The sequence below is a fragment of the Vigna umbellata genome, chromosome 7 (genome assembly GCF_029865625.1).
Source record: "Vigna umbellata cultivar VRB3 chromosome 7, Vumbellata_1.0, whole genome shotgun sequence".
NCBI lineage: Eukaryota > Viridiplantae > Streptophyta > Magnoliopsida > Fabales > Fabaceae > Vigna > Vigna umbellata.
The window spans coordinates 6,203,675-6,222,297 of record NC_142171.1 but is presented as its reverse complement, the minus strand read 5'-3'; the positions used below and the strand labels follow the sequence as shown (position 1 = coordinate 6,222,297).

The 18,623-nt window shown below is 31.4% G+C and overlaps 2 protein-coding genes across 2 annotated transcripts; one reads left to right on the top strand and one right to left on the bottom strand.

Moving 5' to 3' along the window:
* Window positions 1-133: 133 nt before the first annotated feature.
* Window positions 134-9,857, bottom strand: LOC148195017 (protein HAPLESS 2-like). The gene is made up of 18 exons (XM_088094240.1): window positions 9,485-9,857; window positions 9,271-9,414; window positions 8,877-8,965; window positions 8,743-8,782; window positions 8,281-8,338; window positions 8,139-8,199; window positions 7,443-7,521; window positions 6,994-7,128; window positions 5,781-5,975; window positions 5,236-5,316; window positions 5,052-5,152; window positions 4,378-4,495; window positions 3,071-3,103; window positions 2,892-2,985; window positions 2,702-2,790; window positions 1,628-1,743; window positions 901-1,001; window positions 134-810 (listed from the first exon to the last, which is right to left on the bottom strand). Exons 1-18 carry the CDS (start codon window positions 9,671-9,673, stop codon window positions 266-268), a joined length of 2,268 nt encoding a protein of 755 aa, XP_087950366.1. The 5' UTR covers window positions 9,674-9,857; the 3' UTR covers window positions 134-265.
* A 2,877-nt stretch (window positions 9,858-12,734) lies between these two features.
* On the top strand, window positions 12,735-13,690 carry LOC124836160 (chlorophyll a-b binding protein, chloroplastic-like). Its single transcript, XM_047311256.2, has one exon. It carries the CDS (start codon window positions 12,812-12,814, stop codon window positions 13,604-13,606), a length of 795 nt encoding a protein of 264 aa, XP_047167212.2. The 5' UTR covers window positions 12,735-12,811; the 3' UTR covers window positions 13,607-13,690.
* The last annotated feature ends 4,933 nt before the right edge of the window (window positions 13,691-18,623 follow it).

Here is an 18,623-nt window from a genome sequence, read left to right as displayed (position 1 = left end):
TTCTTTTCTATTAAAATGTCTTCCACACTAAATCCTAATAATATCTTTCAATAACTCTCCTTCCCCAATTGTAGTCCAACCCACCTTATTAGATAATAATAGAAAGTTAGAAAGATTAGTAGTGGAAACGGGAGAAGGTAAAAGGATAAAGCGTAACCATGATTCTATGAAGTAGGTATATCAACTAGCAAGTTGCTGTTAAACTTTGGTGTCTGAAATTAAAAAAAAAAGATGTCCGCATTAAGTTGTAAGTTCGGGCTTCAATCTACTCATCCTCTGGCTCATCTAGCTGAACTTGTCTGCGTTTGCCATAATTCTCTTGCCTCACTTTATCATGCTTTATCTTCTTCTCTTTAAGTTGTCCCTCTGAACTATCCCATTTCTTTCTGTGTTTGTGGTGTGCAGGATGGTCAGCAGTATGCTGCCGATTATCCATGTTCTTTTTCTTATGACCATGCTTGTGCATTTCTTTATGAACATGGTGTGAATGATCAAAATAATCGGAATTCCTTTCAGAATGCTTGTGCATTTCTTTATGAACATGTAAATCATCAAAATAATCAGAGCTCCTTCCCGAATGCTTGAGTTTATGCTCATAAGCGGTCCTTCGCCTATATCGAGCATTATAGTTAGGGCGCCTAAACTCTTGCTTGTGATGGTTGCTGTCATGAATATGGTGATGTCCCTTGTCAGTTGTGGTTTTGCGTTTATCCATGACGATTTGTTCATCAGCGTCTAAGAGATCGTCCCACCAGTCATAAAGAGGATCAAATAGACCCTTTTGGTGTAAAAGCCATAATAGTACAAGCACTGCAATTCAAATAATAGTATTTATTTTAAGTTGCTCTGCTGAATGTACAAATTATATAGTAACTAATAGACATTGAATAGAAATCATACCTGTCGGAAAAATTGCCAAAAACAGACCAAACATCATTACCCAACTCAAGCATACATATTGTATGTGGCACTTGAAGTCAAAAAACCCAGAGCATTTTTGTCTTTTCTCCCACCCAGACCGAGACGCGTGGAAGAAATTTTATCAAGTACTCAAGACATATGAATCAAATATTAAAGAAAAGGTTTATGGTTATGAAAGCAAAATGTAGTTATTGATATTCCAATACCCTGCTTCAATGTTCAGGTAATAGTTTATAACGAAAAATTAAATTACTAAGAACAGATAGATGGCAAAACTCATTATCAGTCTATTACAAACGTCATGAAGGAAATAGGAAGGATTTTATGCAAATGGAACTAGAGTAAAGTTGAATACGTGCACGAACTTTTTGTGTAATTTTGATACTGACTAAATTTCAGAACAGTTTTTTCATAAAATAATCCCAGTTTTAATCCTTTATGCTTTAATGACTGAATATTCCAAAGATTGTCTTCAAGGCTTTCACGTGTTCACGACAGTCAGTGCTACTAATCCGTGTTTGGTGTGTAGAATTTCTAATCAAAGTGGGTGGTGTCAATGAAGAAATATATATAACTATCAAAGCAACTCTAGATATTGCCAAAGAATAAAAATGATACAAAATTTAGGAAATTCATATTTTGTATTTTATGTTAGAATTTAAATTGTATAGTTCGACAATACAAAGCATAGTAGAAATAATAATACCTACAAGTTCTTCCAGTCATAAATTCTGTTAAGCTGGTCCAAAGTTTATTCCATAAGTTTTCAATAGAATCAAAGAAACCATTTAAACTTGTCTCCGGTGGTTGAAAAGGCATCCCCTGCAGAAATAGGAGATTTAGAGATTCAAAATTTGTTGCGATAACACCCCAATAACTAGCATATACTCTGAAGCAACCAGAAGACTACCTTTCTGATTAAGTTAATATATCTACGGGAAACGGTATTACATTGTCCATTAATTGCCTGCTATAGGATTTCACGCGAAGTTCAAATAAGAACAACAGACAATTAATTGTCATTTACGCAACACATTTTCAAAACACGGTAGTTGCGATAGTTTTTCATGCTCAAATTCACGATCCATTAGAGCATGTGCACTTAATTGCACCATCCTCATCCCCAATATATTTTCCATAAAAGTATTTAGAATTAAAAAATGCTGTCTAAACAACCACTTAGCACTGGTAGCATTTTTAGAATTTCCACGTCACTCGGCAACACTTCTATTACATTCACCATGAAAATAAATTGAAGTTGACGGATAACATCAAATAAATAAAGTCAGAAGGTATTTAGTTTCTTGATAAAGTAAATATAAGTGAGAAATAATAAAATGTTTTCTAAAAGTTGTATAATTTAATTAACTTGATAGAAGATAAGGAGACTTCCCACAATTTTTTGTCCCATAATTTTTTAAACTTATTTTTCACATCTTTCATCCATCAAACATCCTATTTTATTTCGCTCTTCATCCATCATCTCCATCTCCAAGATTAAACAAGGCATTAACCATTAATTAAGCTATACAGCAGGGTCCCTTTCATGTTTTACGGGGGCTGGAAGGTGGGGGGATCTTTTTCTCATAATATGATCAGTTGCAGCTTTCAAGGACATAATGGCAACGTAGTATCCAGATTTGAACAAGTTTCATATTACTTGAGAATATAGGTCTTTTCTTAGCTAGACAGAATCAGCTATATGGGTTAAACAAATTCATCGTGTTCATAGTCATTGAGAATAATGCGTGCTAAATTCAGGTACCAGGAAAGAACAAACCTGTGTGCCATTGTCAAGAACAGTTGCCGTCGTAGCAAATTGACATTCGGCTCTATCAACTTCATTATAATCAGAGTCCTTTAATATGGCTTTGTTAAAAACGTCCCAGAAAAAGAAACAAAGTGAATATCAATGAGTTTTTTATCCTCAGAACAAATAGCAAGGTATCCATCCTAAGTTTCAACTTTACCCGCACAAAAATATTTTGAAGCTTGATCATTGCTGGGGTAGAGTTTGAACGATCTGGTTGTAATCTCATTTGGCTTCATTATTAAAAATTGCTCCTGAAGCATGTTTAAAAAAACGTATAACAGAGAACCTACGGAAGGGGCAAAAAACAGATTGCTGACATATGTTTTAGCATAATACCTCCATCAGGGTGATATCCTTGGAGCAATTAAACTGCAAGACAAAACAATCAATGTAGAAAGGCTAAAACTACAGCTTGTTGGACCCTCCAAAAAATTACTGCAATGCAAGACTCAAATATTTTAACCAAAATTTTTGTAACCCTAATAGAACAAAAGCATCCGGAGCAGCATGCACCTCTTAAATTCATATTTATGTCATAACTAATTAGAGATTATTTTGTTAGGAAATGAGATTTTTCTAAAGTCAAACTTTGTGGAAAATTTGGAAAACTTAGTTGTTTTTTGTAAAACTTGTTTATTAAGTTTTGGTTTTGTGGAAAAGTAGACATATGTCTCTTATAAATAAGAGAGAAATCCTTTGTAGAATAACAAGTCACTGCACTCATGCATTGCAGTAGAGTCTTTGTCTATCTATTCTTTCATAGTGTATCTTCACAAGAAAATCTCTCGTCTTTGTTTTTTCTCTAGTTCTACAACCTTTATGTATTTTCTGATCTCACAACATGCTATCAAAACTTGGAGTATCCAAGAAAAATCTCAAGAAGTGTTAGAAAAATCTCAAGAAGTATCTCAAGAAAAATCTCATAAATTTCAGCGGAAAATCGTTATCATCATCATCTAAATCTTTTTCTTGAAGTTTTGAATATTGATCTTGGAGATTGTCTACTCCAGATGTTACAGGATATACAATCCTTTGACAGAAAAATTTCTTATTTCTAGAAATGTGAAATTTGATGAGTTCTCTGGATGGAATTGGGAGAACTGCAAAGTACAAGCCTCAAGCAAAAGATAACGTGGACTTAATATCTCTCTTATAAATAAGAGAGAAATCCTTTGTAGAATAACAAACCATTGCACTCATATATTGCAGTAAACTCTTTGTCTAGCCCTTTTTCCATAGTGTATCTTCACAAGAAAAGCTCTATTTTTGTCTAGTTCTACAACCTTTATGGTTTTTCTGATTTTACAACACATTTAGACAAACAATAATTTTGCCCCACGACTCTTATGGGTAAACAAGGAATGATTAATGCGAAGTGTGAGATTTCTAGGTACTTATTTAAAATATTGTGTCCACATATAATGATATGTCATAAACAATGAGCACAGGTCAGAAGAGTTTGTAAAAAAATTATCACAACCCAGTGTCCGATTACATATTATTATAAACAAAGAAATAGAACAGAACTCCACTAACGCTTTCAAGACTTAAAGAACTGTGCCACGAGTATAGAAATTTAAATAATGCATGTCTGTCATTAATAAAAAATACCAGCTGAAGCACAATATAGAGAAGCATACTACCGTCAAACTATATGACGCTTCCACCTCACCCGTGTTCTTAGTTGTGATTATAGCAACACCAAATTGGGTTAGAGCTTCAAATGTAGGGACGCTAACACTTATAATCTTTCCTGGGCTCCTGGGGAAAAAAACCATGTCAAGCAACTTTTGAAACGCTTTTTACCATAAAACAATAATTCTGGTTGACATTCGAAGTATTTAACGACCAAAAGTCATTCAGTAGTGTGCATAAAAAAATGGCTGACTATAGAAACTTTCCACCATCGTTTTTCAAATATTTTCTGCACGTCTCATACCACGGCTTTATATATTAATTTATGATCTCCATTTTGTCTGCTTATTGGCTATACGGATTGAACATACGAAAAAGTGAAAGGAAACAGCATCCAAAGTCCCCCCCCTCCGCACCCAAAAGGAAAAATAGAGTTCAATATCACATCGTAAAACAATTTTGTCACTGAATGACTATGTCCAACTTCTGAACTATTTTGTCATTTTACAGACTCATTCAAGCTAACAAATAATCAAATTAAAAAGGGAACGTAAGTTCAGTCACATCTGAATCTGTGATTCGGTGACAATTGTGAGAAAAAGACAGCTCCATATCCATGACTTATAATTATGAAGAACGTTACTGTTTCGAAATCATATATAGACCAAGTAAATTATAATACCTTTGATAAACATACTCTACATCATTCGCACTTAATTCTAGCACAAGGTTTGTATTAAGAACCTCTGTAATTCCTATGGAGAATGAATAACTCCCAGCACTCTGCAGATAAATAAAATATAAAAAAAATAATTTTCTAACAGATGACACCATACTAAATAAAAACAAAATTATTGCAACGTAACTGGATGTTGGTTTATCCTTTCAAACCTTCCTTCCAAACCATAGAGTGGCACTTGATTCCTACTTATTCGATTCAGGTCAGCCTGTTACGAAGAAAAAAGATTCTTCAAATTTTCAACAATTATAAGAAAAATACATACAAAGTTTCAATAAAAATATTGGATGATAAACAATGTGATTTGAAATTATTAGAAATGAACTGAAACTAGCTCAATTCAAGAAGCTAACTCAAGCGAACCGGAAATCCCAAATAAAAACAACTCTTGTCTTTATTGATTTAAGCAATCTCGTCTTAAACTTGTAGACACGTGTTTGTGAATATATGATCAGGTTTGGTGTTAGAGTTATTAAAAGTCATCCATGAGTCTTTAACAAATTAAGAATTTGGGTAAATGGTCCCCATAGAGGAAGGAAAGGCAAGCTTCACCAATAAATGGAATTAATACAGTTACAAAATAGAAGTGAAAAGAAAATGACAAAAACGAAACCAAAAAGCAAGATAAGAATAAAAGTTGAAGAAAAAAAAAATCCTAGTAACATTACCAACCTCCCGAAAATTCCACAATTGATTATGCAAGCAGGTCCAAAAGGGCGAAGAGCAAAAGTTTGGTTGTCGATTGAAAGCTTCATAGCTCACACCAATTTTGTTGCATTCAACAGAATCTAAGGTAAATCTCACTCTCTCGAGCAGCATCCACATAGAAATGTTTCTACCCAAATCCTGCGGTTGACCAGGGCTGCCCTGTCACAAGAAAAGAAAAGCAATTTTTATGTATGCTTGTGGAAGCTGTGAACCATGCCAAAAGTATATAAAGTAGTTCAACGCGGCTATCTTCCTTAAACTACACCAGTAATGCCAAGATAAATGAATGATTGGTATTCAAAATTGGAATAAGGTCTGTCACTAAAAGAACTGCCCAAACTAGGGCAGCGAGGAGACAACAAAACATCAGAGAATATGGAACTACGGACTTGCAGTTGCAAATACCTTAGCCTCCCTATAATTATATTATTTTGACAATTTCCAATTATATTTGTCAGGTATATTTTTGGTGTTGCAAGCATTCTTCATTGAGAAACCTCTAGAAAGGAAAAAAAAGTGTTCTTAATCCTACAATGTTAACATTCTTAGCTAGAACACATAATGATACCTCTAAGCTTGCCAACATAAAAACTGAAGATTGAAGGGGAAAAATCTTTTTGGCATAATCTACAATGATAAGGAATCTACAACGGTAAGGAGGTGTCCTAGATTAAATATCAGTCAATTAATACTACATCATGCTTGCACCATCAATGGGAATATGTACCCAATGATGTTTTTGTGCCACAAATACGCTGTGCATGGGGAAGCCTGTATGCCTTCAAACTTAAAAAACAAACCGCAATGACAGGTTTCAAGTCTATCCTTATTTTTGTGACCTGTCAAAATAGATTAAGAACTGTATGGTTAACAAACATGATAATAATTTATTCTATCAATGCATTTTACAGTTTTTTTTATTTATTTCTGTGATAGATTAGTGCAATTTATTTTTCATGGTAAAATTTTATTATTACCAATTAATAAAATCATGTTAGACAATCTCTTGGCGAAAGAGAAATATCCGCAAAATGTCTAAACGAGAGTTAGAAACAACAGAGTAGTCAAGAAATCAGCCTAACAGACAATTCTTTATTTGATCTTAATTTAACCTCAATTTTGTTAAAGCTAAAGTCAATAGAGGCTAAGTACAGTGAAACCAGTGAAACAAGCATACCTGCCTTGGTACAACTAGATAGAAATCCTCAAAAGATGGTATATTTGTGTACCCAACAAAATCTCCAATAAGATTAACCCTCAAAAATTTATCATCAGAGATCACTGTTCTGTTTTCAGGCGCCACAACCACTTCCTGCCAGCCAAATTATGGATGGACAAAATTACAAGTTAGATACACATAAAGGATGATTAAAAACACGACTCTGTTCTAAAGAAAGCACGATTGTTTTACTCAATTTGCTCACTTGTAACATGTTATCAAACAAACTTAAAAAAGTAAAAGAAAATGAAAATAAAATGTAAAATTATTCCTTTTCAAAAAATTTGGGACGAAAAATGGTACTTAAGTGTACAAGGTGAACGAAGTAACAAGAATAAGGACACCAGAGATTCAGAATAATTCAAACAAACAATAAAAGATGCATACGGAAAGAAAAAATTACATACCGAAATTTTAGTTCCACTCTTCACCTGTATTCGAACACTAAACCCCAAAGTTCTCCGCCCAATGCCAAAAACATGAAACCTGAAATGATTGAGAAAAGGAAATCTGAGTTGTAACTCATGACTAAAATAACGAGGCGGCTTTCACTTCGTCGAATTTCAGAGAGGATTACAATTAAAACAAGACAAAACTACACTGTAATCTTAAATAACAAAGGTGAACTGTTAGAATATCATATGACTGAGTTAAATTACCATTATATTTGTACATTTTTAGTGTTTGGAGTTGAATATTTGTACATTAAGAGTTGAACTTGAACTAATTTATTTCATAAATAAACTAGATGATTAGTAGAATATAGCTGGGGGTACAATATGTCTGTATTATACTCAATTGTGATCACTCCCCTGTCCTGTGTAGTCTCTAAAATTTCAACGAACTTAATAAAGTTATTTGATTAACTCACTGTTTCGAAAAAAATCTAGAACTAACATGAAGAAAACATCTGAAATTTTTCGTTCAAGGTGAAAACCGAAAGATTATATAAAATATTGATCTGCATATACAGACGGTTCAATTTAAACATGGTCATATGCTCCCCTAAGTCGAGCAAAGAACTCACCAAGACAATAGCCAGAATAGCCCACCCAAACCAATCACAATTGGAAACAAAAATGACGGCGAGGGTGGAGGCTTACCAATCACCAGGGAAACGCACGCAATGTGCAGTATTGGCCTTTCCTTTTGTTAATTTGTCAACTAGTTAAACAATTTAACCCAAAATTGTTAGTTTGGTGTTTGCTAACAATCTACAAATTTCTGCAACACCAAATCACTTACAGAAGTTTCCACATGATGAAGGCATCCGCCTTTGAGGCCCACATGGACAACAAATTGGCTACATTAAATACGGAAGGAGAGAAATGTTAATCCTGAGTCAGAAGTGAGATGAAATGCCAAAGAGTATTTGGGGGAGGATGGATCAAACACAGGATTCTTATTCTAATTCTTCGTTTTGAATAATTTCCTTTAAAATTATCATCATGACCTTAAGCACAAATATTGTAATCGTAAATCAACTAAGATTGACTTCAAAGTATACTTCAAGAAGTTCAATATTAGAAAACTTCACGATGGAAGGAAAAAAGAAAACAGTATAATTTTGATGTATGTATATAAGCATGGAGGGCAGGGATGATAACCAGCCAAATGCTTAAATAAAATTAAAATAAATAACTTAAGAAGAAAATAGTGGAACTATGATGATTATCAATGACTATGATATTGGTGTTAGAAGGCCACCTGAGTGTTCTCAATAATATGACCCTCTTCATCTCGCAGTCTGCAACATAAGTACCAGAAACCATGCAGTGAAATCAACATAGTCTAAACTTGTCAGTCTCTGGTCATAATAAAATAAATAAAACATGGCTTGCCTCTCGCATATCTTCACTACATTTGCCCCAGCATCTGGCTCACATTTGCGTGTCTGAACATAATACTCTTCAGGTTTATAAGGAACATCCTGTGAACAAGCAAGTCTCACTTAATCATACAAAAGATCAAACTACATCCAAAGCCATTAGCTATATAAATAAAATTATTAAAATACTACTAATTATCCAAAACTATGATGAAATGATGATAGATTAGTTCTCAATAATAAAAAATAGTTGTGTTATTTATATTTTAACTCGCAACAACATTTTGTTTGTCTCTTTCTCTCACTCCACATTACATCTTTTAAGACGTATCATATCAACCAAATAACATCTCTGTAACACTAAATTATCACATGTATAGTCCAATAACTACAGAAGAGTACCATACTCGTATATATGTTAACTCATACAACGCATACGCAGAAGTTTTATTGATCGTTATCACGGGTGGAATCCGCAATGTCTGCATTTTCCTGGTTGAATTTTCCTCCACTTCCACCAATTCCGCAACAATCGACGCCTCTCCTCCACTCTGCGCAATCACAAAACAACATCAACAAACAGAAATGCATAAACACTGCGTGGCGTACTTTATAATTTACCGAGCCACTGGGAACAGCCATGTTCACTACGATTTTGGTGGTACAATTGAGATTTTTGGAGTCTGAGTTCTTCTCGCACTTCTCGAGTTTCGATTTGGAGATTATTTGAATTCCACTGACCAGGAACACGAGGAAGCAAAAAAGTATGAAGATGATTAGGATGACACTGATACGGGAATGCAATGCCATTTTTGGGCGGTTACGGATTTCTACTATGGACTACTTTTCTAATTGCCGAGGGATGGATGGTGAAAACAGAATGAAGGAAGTTTGGCGGTTTTTCTTTTTCTTTTGATTTTCTTTTTTGAAAGAAAGTTTAATTGATCACATTCCCAACTTTTCTTGCATTCTAAGAATACCATGGAGAGAAACTCAAACTTTTGATCCACAACTGCCAATAGGATTCACTTCTTTTTTATATAAACTTATAAAAAGCTAAGAATTCATTTACTTTTTTTTTACTTTTAATTACAAAGTGTCGCGTTGTTTTTCATTTATTTCTTATTTTTTAAATACGTTGAATAAGAAAACGTGTAAACAAAAAGAGAAATTATTTTATCGTGTAATGTACAAATCTTTGAAAATGGAAAATAAAGTGACAATTTTACCTTTAAAAATACAAATATTGCTTGCAAAACATTTTGTTGCTGTTTCGATTTATAATGTTTGAAGGTTTAATTTTTATAAATTTTGATTATATTATTTTCAATTTATGCACAAACAAAACTAAATGAATAATTTAAAAAAAAAAAAACAAAGTTCACATTGAACCCTTCAGATTTTTTTCTTCTTCTTAACTTAACCATTTACTTTAGATTTTGAATTTAAAAATAAATCATATCTAATTTGTATGTTTAGTTGCAGTGACTATTTAATAAATAATAGAGCAAAATTTACCCCCAAATATTCTTTGTGTAGCTGTATATTATAAACGTTTCTTTTTATTTTAGTTTTGATCTCTTAATTTGTATGACATACAATTATGGATTTTTTCTATTATGTCCTTGTAAGTTTTTCTATTAAATTTAACATAAAATCAAAAAATAAGCAAAGATGAAAACAATTCAAAAAGAAAAAAATATATATTAATGAAGTTATTTTGATTATTCTACTACATATATATTTCAACATTTTTTTATTACGTCATCTGGTGTCAATAAATTAAATTTAATATTTATACAAACTTTAATTTTATACATTTATTTAAATAACATATATATATATATATATATACTATTTTTAATATTTAATTTATAACTTTAATTTAAATGAGAATAAAAAAAAATAGTATATATTTTATATTTGTATGAAAGGAACTGTAACATTCATCTAATGTAATGTTTGAAGAAAGAATTAGGTTATGTTGCTTTGCGAAGAATATACTATTAATCATGATTTGTGCATACGGATTATGAAACAAAGTTACTTTTACTTGTAAAGATTTACAAAAAGGAAAAAGTGCGAATTTGTGAGATGTGTTCTTTTCTAATAATCGTTGTGGGGTGATTTCTGATTAATTGATATTTCCTTTTGATAATTACTGGTGGGATAATTGATTTTGAGTAATCAAAGTTTGAAGACAAAGGCTATAATCTCTATTCGAATCTAGGAGCACGTATCCGAATCTAGGATAGCGTATCGGATCTTCCTCCAACGTTATTTAAATACAAATTTATTTAATTTTTATAATTAATTTTTATTTTATTTCCTCTTATAATAATTTTTATAAATATTATATTTTTAAAAATTAAAATTTTATCCATAATTATTTCACTTTATTTAAATACAAAAATTTATTTTATTTTCATAATTATATTTGATTTTCTTTTTACTCTTATAAAATTTTTGGTTAAATATGTTTTTAGTCCCTCAACTATCAAACGATTTTATTTTTCGCCTTTCTTTCAAACTTTGACACACTTTGATCTTTGTTCTTGAAACTATAATTTTTCGTCCTCCACGTAGTTAGAATTAGGCTGAATTAGCTAATGAATTGCCACGTCATTATTTTTTTCTGACACTAAGTCAATATGTCCCTCACCGTACCATAATGACTGAACAATATTGTTAATGGCCGAACTCCAAAATTAACGTAGTTAGAATTAGGCTGAGTTGGCTAACGGATTGCCACGTCATTTTTTTTTTCTGACACTAAGTCAATATGTCCCTCACCGTACGGTAATGACTGAACAATATTGTTAATGGCCGAACGGTTATGACGACTAAATGATGATGGTGACCGAACGGTGGGAGACAGATTAACTCAGTGTGAGAAAAAAAAACGATGTGACACTTCACCGTTAGCCACATCACCTAATTTTTAACACTGTTTGTTTTGAAGGACCAAAAATTATGATTTTCTTAAAGGACATGAATCAAAGTGTACAAAGTTTGAAAAAATGACGAAAAACAAAATCGTTTGATAGTTGAGGAACTAAAACATATTTAACCCTAAATTTTTTAACAAATATTTAGATTATTAATAAATATTATTTTATATTATTCTTATCACTAAAAACATTTTACTAATTTTTATTTTCTATCAACTAAAATAATTTTTTTATCTATCACATTCATCAAATCATACATAAACTTTCACAAATTTTATTTTTAAATTCACTTCCTAATTCTTTCAAATTCATCTACTTCCTCTCTCTCAAATATGTCCACCAAAATAACATACCCTTAGATAAGTTGGAAGTTCAACTCTTTTACTGATTTCAAATGTTAGATATAAAAAAGTTGTAATTCTATTGTGAAATTAGAATAAGGTTACACATTTATTTTTAGTCAACAAGTAATTTCTATGTTTACTGTTTTTTTTTCTTGAATTTTATATATGTAAGTTAGTATGTAAACATATAATATGGATATGAAAGTGTTACAGAAATTTTAAGCTTTATGGGTTGAAATAAACTAGCAACGGAATGAATGCACTATGGTCCCTCTTCTGTAAAAGTAGAAAATTTTACCACACATTGTTCATCTATTTACTTATGATCAATCTACACAGGCTATCCAAATAAATCTTACGTGGCAAATTCTGATTTGGTAGGAGAGGTATTCCATGATATGTTTGTAGATATCTGATCTGTGCTGGTGAGGGTAGCAAGACAAACAATTAGGAACGGAATAGTGGACACAAATCATATTCCAAATTCAAACCAATAGAAATTGAAATATAGATATCATATGATATTTAGATAAGAATCCTTTTCTCAATTAACCTATATATATATATAATGCTCCTCTAGTCTACCACCACAGCAGGCACCATTCTTAACTATTCTCTCCACTTTCACTTACAAAGCTTTTCACTGTTTAACAATGGCTGCTTCAACAATGGCTCTCTCTTCACCGTCATTGGCTGGCCAAGCAATCAAGCTCTCCCCCTCCACCCCTGACCTTTCCGGTGGAAGGATTTCCATGAGGAAAACAGCCTCTAAGTCTGTTTCCTCTGGAAGCCCATGGTACGGCCCAGACCGTGTCAAGTATTTGGGCCCATTCTCCGGTGAGGCCCCATCTTACCTCACTGGTGAATTCCCAGGTGACTATGGTTGGGACACTGCTGGGCTTTCTGCTGACCCGGAGACCTTTGCTAGAAACCGTGAACTTGAAGTCATCCACTCCAGATGGGCCATGTTGGGAGCCTTGGGCTGTGTTTTCCCCGAACTCTTGTCCCGTAACGGTGTGAAGTTCGGCGAGGCCGTGTGGTTTAAGGCTGGGTCTCAGATATTCAGTGAGGGTGGACTTGACTACTTGGGCAACCCGAGCCTGATTCATGCACAGAGCATCCTTGCTATTTGGGCCTCTCAGGTTATTTTGATGGGTGCCGTTGAGGGTTACCGTATTGCCGGTGGGCCTCTTGGTGAGGTGACCGACCCAATTTACCCAGGTGGAAGCTTCGACCCATTGGGCCTTGCTGATGACCCAGATGCTTTTGCTGAGTTGAAGGTGAAAGAGCTGAAGAACGGTAGATTAGCCATGTTCTCCATGTTCGGTTTCTTTGTTCAGGCGATTGTGACCGGAAAGGGACCCCTGGAAAACCTTGCAGACCACCTTGCCGACCCAGTCAACAACAATGCTTGGGCATATGCCACAAACTTTGTCCCCGGAAAGTGAGAAAAATTAAATTAAAACAGTGGGAAACTTCCACTGGAGTGTGACTTTCAACTTTTTTAATGCAATGAAATATATATTCGATAATCATCATGTCTTTTTCCTATCTTTCCATCTTTTCTGAATTTTGTATCCATTTTGCACATTATTCACCAAGCTAATTAATAATCACCAAAATGCATTTACCAAATTAACAACATAGGACACCAATATATTAAAAAGCATTCAAGTACTTCGCAGGCCTAGCATCTTGTTATTTATATAATTTGGTAGCAAAAGGGAAATAGTACAAAGTTTAACTTCAATTGAGAAAAAACCTTGCGAACGACTCCAAACTTCTTGTTTTGTGCTTCCAGCTTTAGGACTACCAAGACAAGCTATCTTTAATTGTTTCTTAATTTTATTTTCATTTGCAAAATTATAAAAATCCTCGTTTGAATTTAATCCACTTCTCATTTAAGTGCTTCTTAATTTCAATTTTTACAAAACTAAAAAACGTATTATGTATTTATTAAATTTTCTATAATTAAAAGTCAAAATTGAAAAACGCCCCCATCGGCAAAGAAGAACAATTAAAATTAACAAAAAGAATATATTTTTTATATAGCTAAGAACATAAGGAGAGAAGAGTACAATGCAATGCACACAAATCAAAACTGCTAATAATTTAAAATCAAAACTACTAATCATTTAAAATAAAGAAATATCTAAAATACTTATGATTTTATTAACAATATCTAGAAAGTTTTTATTAGTAGAGAAGAAACTCCTAAAAAAGAGTTTATATCTCTCCATTAACACTTTAAATACCTTATTGTAGTTGGTTGTTTCAAGTAAAAAAGATCGAGTTTTCTTTTTTATTTTCATCTCTTCGTCTAACAAAGTTATATTAAGAGTTAGATGTGATTTAGAAAGTTGAGAGAAAAATAAAATAAAATTGAGATATGGCTATTATCTTCCTATATTTTGGTCTTACAAAAAAATTATAAAAAAATAATGTCTTCATATAAAATTGTTGGTTAACTTTCAAGATGTTTGAGAGATTGTACGAAAAAGTCTATAAGAAGTCTTAAGATGAAGATAAATTATCTCCACATGAGATGGAAACTTTGTACAAAGCAAGAAAAAATTATCAACAAGTTCTTACTTTTATCTAAAGGATGTTTGAATGACATGTTTAAGAATATTGTCTATATTACTACTTCAAAGGAAGCTTAGGAGATATTGAGAAAATCACTCAAAGATTTTTAAGTAAAGGAAAGAAAAAGAGATTTCAATTATTAAGGAATGACTTTGAAAATTTAAAGATGAAATAGTCCAGATCAAATTTTAATTATTACTCAGGAAAAATGTGATTGTTAATCAATTGAGAAAAACATGAAAATGAAATAGAAAATGTTTATACCATAAAGAATGTTCCTTTGAGTCCAAAGTTTGATTATTAGGTATGTGTGACTGAAGAGTCAAAAGATATTAAAAGATAAATGTGCAAGATAAAACATGGTGTTGAAAGAAAAATAGAAGTGAAAGAGACGTCTTCAATCAATAGTCTTAATCAATAGTATGAAGTATGACTTCTTAGAAATCAAGCGAGAAAAAGTTTTACAAAACTAATTGTCTCAATAATAACTGAGTCTCTTCAAGGTGTATACATGTGATCTACATTATTCAACAAAAAAAATATTTCTTTTTATTTATGATTTTAATAGAAAAAACGTGAATATACTTTGTCAAACAAAAATTTAACTTTTATTGTTTCGCAATAAAATGAAGTAATTAAGAAAAAATAAATAAAAACATTCTCAACATAACTACATGTTAAAATCTAAAAATACATTAAGCTGAAGTCATTTATTGTGTAACTGTTCCGTTTAATAAATCTCCAACATCTAATTAAAATATCAAATTACTCAAAAGAAAACATAAAGTAAAAGAAAAACTAGTATTGATTATTTGTGGATGTAAGAGTATATCATAACCTATTTACCAAAACAAGATCGCTTAAGATACCAAACATATCTTCGCAATAATATCAAGAAAAAACGAAGTGAAGAAAGATTGGTGAACCAATAATTTTGTGGCAAATGAGAAAATACATTAAAAAAAATAACAACAGTAATTTATTACGTGGAGGAAATGAAAGTTGTCTTAAATAAAATTTTCTTTTATTATATTTCGATACCATGTTCAATAATTTTTTATAATAAAAAAATATTCCATGGTACTTTAATATAATTTAAATATAAAACCTTAAGAGAATTTAATTTTAATATTTGTGATTCGAGAAACATATGAAAGTTTCATTGAAAAGGACAAAAACTTCACATCCTAACATATGCTTTAACATTTATCTGTTGCACCACCACATTTATTTTTTCTCCCTGTCAAATTGAATTTACTTCAATCCATGGACACAAACTAATGACATGAACCATAAATAAAGGAGAAAGCAACATAACAACAACCTAGTCGAATTAAGTGAGAGAAAAGTAACAGTATACGTAACTTGTTAGAGAACCACTACTATTCAATTAAATGTTTTCTTATAAAAAAAACTGTTTTGTTATAATTCTACTTATAATCTAATATTCTTTATACAAATTTAGATTATTTTCTTAAGTTACATTTTTATTCAATTTAAAATAATATACTTTATTATATTACTTTTTTTTATAACCTTGTAGTTAATTAACCTTAGTAAATCTTACCATTATTTTTAAGTAAGGAAAGAAGCTAAAAAAAAAATTGCACAATTATATTTTCTTTGGCTTTTATAATGTAAATCTTGTCTCATCAATTAATATTTATTTCAGGAGATAAAAGGAAATATCCATGTATTTATTTCAGGAGATAAAAGGAAATATTCATGTGGCCTCGTTTATAAATAAGTATTAAAATATTAATTATTTATATAATAATAAATATTTATAATATTAATTATTTATTATAAATTTCATTCCTGAATATTTACATATTTTTACCATCTTTAAAAGTTATTACTAAGACTAACACACTTTTTCATTGAAAAGATTTGTTATACAAAAAAGTTATTAAATTATAAAATGACTTTTAATTATAAAAATAAATAATTTTTATAATTTTTTATTATATAAATACTTTTTTATTATAAATAATTATTTGAATTTTTAAAAAATTATTAAAAGAGATAAAATTAAGAAATACATTTATATTATAATAGATTATTAATATTTTTAAAAATAGTTAAAAAATGATAAAATTAAAAAAATGTAGATAATTTTTTATATATAATAATATATTAAACCACAAAATTGATTCCTTTCACAGAAAAGAGACAAAGGACTAAATTAAAGTTTGTATCTAAATAAAGGGAAATAAGTATATAACCAATAACAAGTGATCAAAGTAGTAAATATTAAAATCTAAAAACTGTTACAGTAACGTGGATTTCAACTTGCAGGTTGATGAAAAATAGTTTTTTTTTTTTTGTACTAAAGGCTCACCTTAATTATGATCCTTTTAAGGTGGGAACTTCAACTTCAAACCTAATTATTTTTTTAAGTTTTATTAGAGCTGACAGTCAAGTCAACACAATAGTCATGACGCTAATTCGATGAGGCTTAATAAACATTTTTAAAATAATAATTAAAGTAATAGTAACGATAAGTATAATAAAAGAAAATTCAGTATTTTTAAAATATTTAAAGAATTTAATTAAAATAAATGTAATAATTCATAATAAAAATTTTAAAACTCAAATCCACATTACCTTTTTTCTTTCTATTTATATGACTATTTCTGTTCTTAGTTTTTACCTCAAAAGGCAAGTTTACAAGCTGGATCTCTCTGTCTTGTCATCAAATAATCACCTTTTAGTGGGGGAGTTGTAATATAATTAAGTAATGGTTTAATGTTTTGGTAAGTCTCTATTTTCGTTTGAAATTTTAAATAAATTTTTTTCTTTTTCTGTGTCTCATCCTTGTTTTTGTAAAATTAAAGTAATTAGGGGTTTTTCGTCAAATTAAGAAGACGCAGTTAAGAAAGATGTTTCGTGACATACTGACAATGTCTTTTTAAATGATTTGACATTAAAAACGTGTGTGAAGTGTATCTTTTTTAAAATTTGAATTAAAAAATGGAGTGCAAAGAGGGAAAATAAAATTTAAATAAGGGCAAAGTGGTCATCTCATTTCATAGAACACATGGAAAGGTCGAAGACCACTGTCAGCACCAAACATTGCTCCTGGAATGTCATCCTTCATCTTTTTCGGTAACCAAATCACGCTTTCATGGCAGCCACCGTAGATAGAACTGCAAATTGCAGGAACTCAATCGCGAGTTCGCCCAACATTTTCACCACTGCGAGACAAAATCAGAACCTGCGAAAATTCCCAAATCAAAAACCAGAAAAAAGATGTATGTGAACTGATGCAAAATTGACAAAAAAAAGTTGAATTTGCGAAAATTCTCAAATCAACTGCCACTGTGAAACATCTTCACCTGACCACCTTGTCAATGCACTGTCTTCACAACCTGAAACGCATAAAAACCAGAAACGGCAGAAGAACCCTAAAACACAGAAAAAATCCCCAAATCAGCGAACCCTAGTCGCGCAAGCACGATTGAGAGGAGGCGAAACTCAGGAGCGTGATTCCCTTTGTTTTCCACCATCATCGCGAGAGATAATTAGAATCGTGAAGCACCTGCAAAAATCAAAACCCAACCACAGGAAAATTTTTTCTCTCGCACACAGAGATCTCCATGGCAATTGGTAGCAGCACGGCGCAGGCAGAGAAGGCAGAAACAAGCCTTCCAAATCCTAAAAAATCTTAATTTGGGTGAGAAAGGGGCTTCCACATGGCAAGCCCCAATTTGATACTTAATTTAATTTGATTTTCCAACTTTGCCCTTACATATATTATATTTCCCCTCTATAAACTTCATTTTTTAATTCAAAAATAAAATAAATACAAGTGAGTCATGTTTTTAATGCCATATCATTTAAAAAGACATTATCAACATGCCAGGTAACACTTTTCTT

Coding starts and splice junctions, on each gene's coding strand:
- LOC148195017 (XM_088094240.1), bottom strand. CDS start 9,673: ATGGCATTGCATTCCCGTATCAGTGTCATCCTAATCATCTTCATACTT. Junction 7,129..7,442: donor AGAGTGGAACTAAAATTTCG/GTATGTAATTTT, acceptor TTTGGCTGGCAG/GAAGTGGTTGTGGCGCCTGA. Junction 5,976..6,993: donor ATCTAGTTGTACCAAGGCAG/GTATGCTTGTTT, acceptor TTCTTGTGACAG/GGCAGCCCTGGTCAACCGCA.
- LOC124836160 (XM_047311256.2), top strand. CDS start 12,812: ATGGCTGCTTCAACAATGGCTCTCTCTTCACCGTCATTGGCTGGCCAA.